Here is an 8,290-nt window from a genome sequence, read left to right as displayed (position 1 = left end):
CAGATACTCGCATTACTACGCGTTACAGTTACTAGCAGTTACTACGCAGTATACAGTTACTACACAGTTACTTACACAGTTACTACACAGTTACTACACAGTTACTACACAGTTACTACCACAGTTACTACACAGTTACTAGCACAGATTACAACGCAGTTCAACTCAGTTACAACGCAGTTACTACGCAGTTTCTACACAGGTTACTTACGACAGTTACTGACTGCAGTTAAAACGCAGTTTACATAACGCAGTTACTACAGTTTATCAGACGCAGTTACTTACGGCAGTTACTACGCAGTTACAATTGCCGTTACTACACAGTTACTACGACAGGTTACTACGCAGTTATACGCATTACTACGCAGATTCACGCGCAGTTACAACGCAGTTACAACCGTTACTACACAGTTACTACGCCAGTTACTACGCAGTTACTACGCAGTTACTACACAGTTATACACGTTAACTACGACTTACTACGCAGTTACAACGCAGTTACTACAGTTACTACGCAGTTACAACGCAGTTACTACAGTTACTACGCAGTTACAACGCAGTTACACGCAGTTACTACAGTTACATGCAGTTACATCAGTTACTACGCAGTTTACTACCGCAGTTACTACAGCAGTTACTACGCAGTTACACCAGTTACTACGCAGTTACCACGCAGTTACTACGCAGTTACTACGCAGTTACTACGCGTTACTACGCAGTTACTACGCAGTTACAACGCAGTTACAAACGCAGTTACTACGCAGTTACTACGCAGTTACTACGCAGTTACTACGCAGTTACTACACAGTTACTACACAGTTACTACACAGTTACTACACAGTTACAGCAGTTATTACGCAGTTACTACGAGTTACAACGCAGTTACAACGCGTTACACAGCGGTTACTACGCAGTTACAACGCAGTTACTACAACTACAGTTCTACACAGTTACTACACAGTTACTACACAGTTACTACACAGTTACTACGCAGTTACACGCAGTTACTGCAGTTACTACACAGTTACTACGCAGTTACTACGCAGTTATACCAGTTTAAACAGTTACTAACAAACAGTTACTACACATTTACATGCATACTACAAGTTACAATGCAGTTCAAACGCAGTTACTCACAGTTACAATGCAGTTACTACAACCAGTAAAGCAGTTACACATAGCAGTTACAATGCAGTTACTACACAGTTACAATGCGAAAAAAACAGTTACTACACAGTTACAATGCAGTTACGACACAGTTACAACGCAGTTACTACACAGTTACAACGAGTTACGACACAGTTACAACGCAGTTACGACACAGTTACAACGCGGTTAGGCATAAAGTTCGATAAGGATGCTGAACTGAAGGAGAGGACGTATCACTTCAGTCACAACAGATAGGAGATATTTTCGGGGGAGAACATGAGTAAAAACATTAGTGAACTGGCGATTTTTCATAACTTTTGAATCTGTTTTGACCCATGCATGCTTAATTTGGATCGTTTGAGCTCCAGAAACCAGTGCACTACTATCTTAAACATTTTAACCAGGAACCGATGGTGAAATCGTTACGTCCCTAAACAGTCTTCATAGTTCCTGCTAGCAAGTAACATAATGCCGTTGCTGGACAGGAGCACCAGTCCAGTACAGTCTTTATAGTTCCTGCTAAACAACATGCTGTTTGTATTCACGAGACAGACAGGAGGGTAGACGTTGATACCTGGCCAGGCGGAGGGACGTTCCCACTTTCAGCTCATCGATGATCTGATCCATGTCTTTTGGACTCAGGTCTTCCTGGAAGCAGAGGACAGAAACATTACAATAACATCCTATCGCACAACACCAGTCTATTTACCCAGTAACGCCACAACACCAGTCTATTTACCCAGTAACGCCACAACACCAGTCTATTTACCCAGTAACGCCCACAACACCAGTCTATTTACCCAGTAACGCCACAACACCAGTCTATTTACCCAGTAACGCCACAACACCAGTCTATTTACCCAGTAACGCCACAACACCAGTCTATTTACCCCAGTAACGCCACACATCGTCTATTTACCCAGTAACGCCACAACACATCATCTTACCATAACGCCACCCAGTCTATTTACCCAGTAACGCCATCCTGTCGCCACACACACCAGTCTATTTACCCAGTAACGCCATCCTATCGCCACAACACAGTCTATTTCCCAGTATAACCATTCTAACACATCAAAATCATTACATTGATACAGTGTTTGTATTCAAGCCGTGATACTTCAAACCTTATATTTGTATTTCTATTTGACTTCCTCTTTGTAGTGAGCTGTACTGCCTTAGTGGTCTTTCAACTAACAGACGGTAGTAACGGAGAACTAGAGACGACTAACAGACGGTACTAACGGAGACCGACTAACAGACGTGTACTAACGGAGACCGACTAACAGACGGTACTAACGGAGAACTAGAGACCGGAGAACTAGAGACCGACTACAGACGGTAGTAACGGAGAATAGATACGACTAAACGGTAGTAACGGAGAACTCGCGACGACTAACAGACGGTACTAAACGGAGAACTAGAGACCGACTAACAGACGGTACTAACGGAGAACTAAGAGACCGACTAACAGACGGTACTAACGGAGAACTAGCGACCGACTAACAGACGGTACTAACGGAGACACTAGAGACCGACTAACAGACGGTACTAACGGAGAACTCAGAGACGGACTAACAGACGGTAGTAACGGAGAACTAGCGACCGACTAACAGACGGTACTAAGGAGAACTAGCGACCGAATAACAGACGGTACTAACGGAGAACTAGCGACCGACTAACAGACGGTACTAACGGAGAACTAGCGACCGACTAACAGACGGTACTGAACGGAGAACTGAGACCGACTAACAGACGGTAGTAACGGAGAACTAGCGACCGACTAACAGACGGTAACTAACGGAAGAAACTAGAGACGACTACCAGACGGTAGTAACGGAGAACTAGCGACCGACTAACAGACGGTACTAACGGAGAACTAGAGACGACTAACAGACGGTAGTAACGGAGAACTAGAGACCGACTAACAGACGGTACTAAGGAGAACTAGCGAGACCGACTAACAGACGGTACTAACGGAGAACTAGAGACCGACTAACAGACGGTAGTAACGGAGAGTCATTGTGCATCAAGCGTTATTTCTACCCCAAGTGCTGATCAAATCTGATTGGAAGTTGCTCTGGATAAAAGCATCTGCTAAGGACAATGTTATGTGTATAGTTATAGTCAAACAGAATAACGTATTCACCTAGTAGTAGTCGAACTACACTGAGTGGACAAAACATTAGGAACACCTGCTCTTTCCAAGACAGACTGACAAGGTGAAAGCTATGATCCCTTATTGATGTCACTTGTTAAATCCACTTCAATTAGTGTGGATGAAGGAGAGGAGAAAAGGTTCAAGAAGGATTTTTAAGCCTTGAGACAATTGAGACATGGATTGTGTATGTGTGCCATTCAGAGGGTGAACGGAAAAGACAAAACATTTGGGTGCCTTTGAACAGGGTACGGTAGTAGGTGCCAGGAGCACCGGTTTGACTGTGTCAACAACTGCACCGCTGCTGGGTTTTTCCCGCTCAACAGTTTCCTGTGTGTATCAAGAATGGTCCACCACCCAAAAGACATCCAGCCAAGTTAACACAACTGTGGGAAGCGTTGGAGTCAACATGGGCCAGCGCTTAACCCCTTGAAGTGTCCATGCCCCGACGAACTGAGGCTGTTCTGAGGGCAAAACAGGGTGTGCAACTCAATAGGAAGGTGTTCCTAATGTTTTGRCCACTCCGTGTATATCGTTGTGTTTTTGTTGTTGTGTGAAGCCGAGAGTAACTCACGTAGTAGTTGTCGTTGATCTGGACCATGGGGGCGTTAACACAGGCACCAAGACACTCCACCTCTATTAGAGAGAACATCTTGTCTGACGTCATCCCTCCTACCTTGATGCCTGAGGGAAAATATATATTTTTTGTTTTGTTAAAAGGTCAAATGTAGCCATTTTTTATCTCAATATCTAAATGTTTTCTGGGTAACTATTAGCATCACCGTGAATGTTTTAATTGAAAATGGTAAAAATAAAAAATAGCTTCTTAGCAAAGAGCAATTTCTTAAGCAAGAATTTAGCTAGGACTGTTTGGGAGTGGTCTGAGTGGGGAGGGGGAAAGTGAAKATTTGCTGTTATTGGCAGAGAGGTTTGGAACTCTTTCTGATTGGTCTATTAACTCATTTACTGTCTGGTGATGTCACCAGGTAGGCCAAAACTCCACCCCACCAAAACAGGTTGAAATGTCAGGTGGTCAAACAGCTCTTACTCTAAAGGGGCATTATCATCATTTTCACAGTATTATTCCAACTTCTGTGTGGAGATATAAAAACACAAAACAATCATGTTTTTGATTACACTGGGCCTTTAACATAGTTCTAATTACACTGATCTGATGGAAGAATTGGTGAACTGGGATGTTGATAGCCGGGTCTCAGATCTGTTGGTATTGTTACCTAATCCATTCCATAAGGAGCTGGCAACAGACCAGAAACAGACAGGCACCCAGGCTATATTAACACAGGCACCCAGGCTATATTAAAAGAGCCCAGACACGGACAGGCACCCAGGCTATATTAAAAGAGCCCAGAAGCGGACAGGCACCCAGGCTATATTAAAAGAGCCCAGAAACGGACAGGTACCCAGGCTATATTAAAAGAGGCCAGAAGCGGACAGGCACCCAGGCTATATAGGCCAGAAGCGGACAGGCATCCAGGCTATATTAAAAGAGGCCAGAGACAGGCACCCAGGCTATATTAAAAGAGGCCAGAAGAGGACAGGCACCCAGGCTATATTAAAAGAGGCCAGAAACAGACTGGTACCCAGGCTATATTAAAAGAGCCCAGAAACGGACTGGTACCCAGTCTAGGATCTTGACACTGCAAAAGCAACTATTGGAACGAACTTCAAATTCTATTATTGCCTAATATTTCTACCTATCATGGTTAGATAACAGAACAATGAAAGCTGTGTCTACCTATCATGGTTAGATAACAGAACAATGAAAGCTGTGTCTACCTATCATGGTTAGATAATAGAACAATAAAAGCTGTGTCTACCTATCATGGTTAGATAATAGAACAATGAAAGCTGTGTCTACCTATCATGGTTAGATAATAGAACAATGAAAGCTGTGTCTACCTATCATGGTTAGATAATAGAAGAATGATTAAAATACAATACATACAACATACTAATAGTTTTCCTCCACAGCTAGCTTGAAGCGTCTGTGTACACATCTACACAGAGAACAACAATAATATAAACACAATATGTAAAGTGTTGGTCCCATGTTTCATGAGCTGAAATAAAAGATTCAAGACAAGTTCTCTAAAATGTTGTGAAACACATTTGTTTACATCCCTGTTAGTAAGRATTTATTATTTGCCAAGATAATCCATCCACCTGACAGGTGTGGCATATCAAGAAACGGATTAAACAGCATGATCATTACACAGGTGCACCTTGTGCTGGGGACCGTTTTTTTTTGTTACACAACACAATGCCACAGATGTTCTAGTTGAGGGAGCAATTGACATGCTGACTGCAGGACTGTRGACCAGAACTGTTGCCAGAGAATTGAATGTTCATTGCTCTACTATAAGCCGCCGTTTTAGAGAATTTGTCAGTACGTCCAACCGGCCTCACATCCACAGACCACGTGTATGGCGTTGTGTGAGAGCGATCGGTTTGCTGACTTCAACGTTGTGAACAGAGTGCCCCATGGTGGCGGTGGGGTTATGGTATGGGCAGGKATAAGCTACGGACAACGAACACAATTGCATTTTATTGACGGCAATTTGAATGACGAGATCCTGAGGCCCAACAGGCCCCAGTCAACAGCCTGATCAACTCTATACGAAGGAAGTGTGTCACGCTGCATGAGGCAAATGGTGGTGACACCAGATACGGACTGGTTTTCTGATCCACGCTCCTACTTTTTATTTAAGATATCTGTGACCAACAAAAGCATATCTGTATTCCCAGTCATGTGAAATCCATAGATTAGGACCTAATTTATTTATTTCAATTAACGGATTTCCTTACATGAACTGTGACTCAGTAAAATCTTTGAAATTTTAGTTTTTGGAATAAACTGTTTTTATCCCTGATGTTMTTGTATTGCAGAAACTTCTACTTCCATATTTTTCATCTGTCATAATATACGCAGTCAAGACATCTGTTTTCCATCTCCATTTTAATCCCCTTCATTCTAGGTCCGTCTGTGAACCAAACGGGACAGTTGCTCTCTTACCCAGTTTGTTCTGGATGGCCTCCAGGATGCTGTCGGAGTCGCAAAGCATGCAGGGAGTTGTAGTGCAGATCTGGATGTGGTACTTGCCCACCGGCTGCCTCAGGAACATGGTGTAGAACGTCGCTACCTCATAGATCCTCATCGGAGGGACCTCAAGCACCTCGGCCACCTGGGAGAAGAGAGAGGGAAACAATTCTGAAAAATGAAGGCTCGTGGACAGGAGGATCGTTAATCCAATCATGGATGGAGTACTGAACATGCAGAAGGTCTACACAGATTCTGTCGAATTATATGGTTCTACAAATCAACGTATTTTAAAACGGCGCATTCTAAATCATGGCTACTTAAAAGTAATTAGTTGCTAAAAAAAGCACCAAAAAAATGAACATACTCTATTCTAAAAACAGACAGATGCCTCAGGATGTTGATTGATAGATTGATGAATGACCTTGTTCATGGCTGAGATGGGGAGCCATCCATGCTGTCTCTGAGCCAGGTCCAACACGGGGATGGTGGCGGCCTGCTTGTGGCCCTCGGGGTACATACTAACGATAGCATCAATCCTCTAAAAAACGACGACAAACAGCTTTCATTAGTGTTTCATACATGATGTCCATAAGAACAGAGAATGTGACCTTTTCAAAACGATTTAAAAGATGTGATAAAGTGATGGTTTCAACGTTGTGAGTCTTTGATGTGCAGGTGTTTCTCTAATGGTCGTGTTCTCGTCGACTCACCTTCAGGTTCTCCGCTGTGAACTCAAAGGGAGTGTCAGGGTTGTTTACAGGGGTATCTCGGTGCTACAGTAGAAGGAAACGCATCACATCAGTCATCTAATTGATGAACAGCAATATCTCAGTGAGTTTCATAGACATTCTACTTACCAGGCACAGACTAAAACATATTAGTTAAACTGTTAAATGTGTAAACAAAGCACACGTGTAAGGAAAAGACAATATTTCCATAGATAATTTAGAAGACGTGGTAAAGAATAGGAGAGGAATCTCCCAGGCCACTCAAACTCAACTCTGGACCTCCAAGCCAGTTCCACCATTTTGTCATTGTTCCCCTCTAATCAGGGCCTGATTTAGACCTGGGACACCAGGTGGGTGATTCCCCTCTGGAGCCATCCATGCTGTCTCTGAGCCAGGTCCAACACGGGGATGGTGGCGGCCTGCTTGTGGCCCTCGGGGTACATACTAACGATAGCATCAATCCTCTAAAACGACGACAAACACGCTTTCATTAGTGTTTCATACATGATGTCCATAAGAACAGAGATGTGACCTTTTCAAAACGATTTAAAAGATGTGATAAAGTGATGGTTTCAACGTTGTGAGTCTTTGATGTGCAGGTGTTTCTCTAATGGTCGTGTTCTCGTCGACTCACCTTCAGGTTCTCCGCTGTGAACTCAAAGGGAGTGTCAGGGTTGTTTACAGGGGTATCTCGGTGCTACAGTAGAAGAAAACGCATCACATCAGTCATCTAATTGATGAACAGCAATATCTCAGTGAGTTTCATAGACATTCTACTTACCAGGCACAGACTAAAACATATTAGTTAAACTGTTAAATTTGTAAACAAAACAAACGTGTAAGGAAAAGACAATATTTCCATAGATAATTTAGAAGACGTGGTAAAGAATAGGAGAGGAATCTCCCAGGCCACTCAAACTCAACTCTGGACCTCCAAGCCAGTTCCACCATTTTGTCATTGTTCCCTCTAATCAGGGCCTGATTTAGACTGGGACACCAGGTGGGTGATTCCCTCTGATCAGGGCCTGATTTAGACCTGGGACACCAGGGGGTGATTCCCCTCTAATCAGGACTGATTATGACTGGGACACCAGGTGGGTGATTCCCCTCTAATCAGGGACTGGTTTAGACCTGGGACACGGTGGTGATATTATGATCAGGTAGAACAGAGAACCAGCAGGCTCTGGCCGCTGT

The 8,290-nt window shown here is 43.4% G+C and overlaps 1 protein-coding gene across 1 annotated transcript in view; it reads right to left on the bottom strand.

The window, feature by feature from the left end:
- Positions 1-1,237: 1,237 nt before the first annotated feature.
- LOC112076291 (NADH dehydrogenase [ubiquinone] flavoprotein 2, mitochondrial) overlaps positions 1,238-8,290 on the bottom strand; it is a 22,889-nt gene continuing 15,836 nt past the window's right edge. Inside the window, exons 3-7 of the mRNA XM_024143131.2 lie at positions 7,731-7,793; positions 6,790-6,906; positions 6,342-6,510; positions 3,882-3,991; positions 1,238-1,797 (exon numbers count right to left, since the gene is read on the bottom strand). Of these exons, the coding sequence (XP_023998899.2) occupies positions 1,669-1,797; positions 3,882-3,991; positions 6,342-6,510; positions 6,790-6,906; positions 7,731-7,793 (588 nt within the window). The 3' untranslated portion in view covers positions 1,238-1,668. The remainder of the gene's footprint in view (positions 1,798-3,881; positions 3,992-6,341; positions 6,511-6,789; positions 6,907-7,730; positions 7,794-8,290) is intronic.

This window comes from Salvelinus sp. IW2-2015, unplaced genomic scaffold (assembly GCF_002910315.2).
Source record: "Salvelinus sp. IW2-2015 unplaced genomic scaffold, ASM291031v2 Un_scaffold3663, whole genome shotgun sequence".
In the NCBI taxonomy this organism is placed as follows: Eukaryota; Metazoa; Chordata; class Actinopteri; order Salmoniformes; family Salmonidae; genus Salvelinus; species Salvelinus sp. IW2-2015.
Note: the sequence above shows the minus strand (reverse complement) of the source record. Positions and strands in the feature narration are given on the sequence as shown.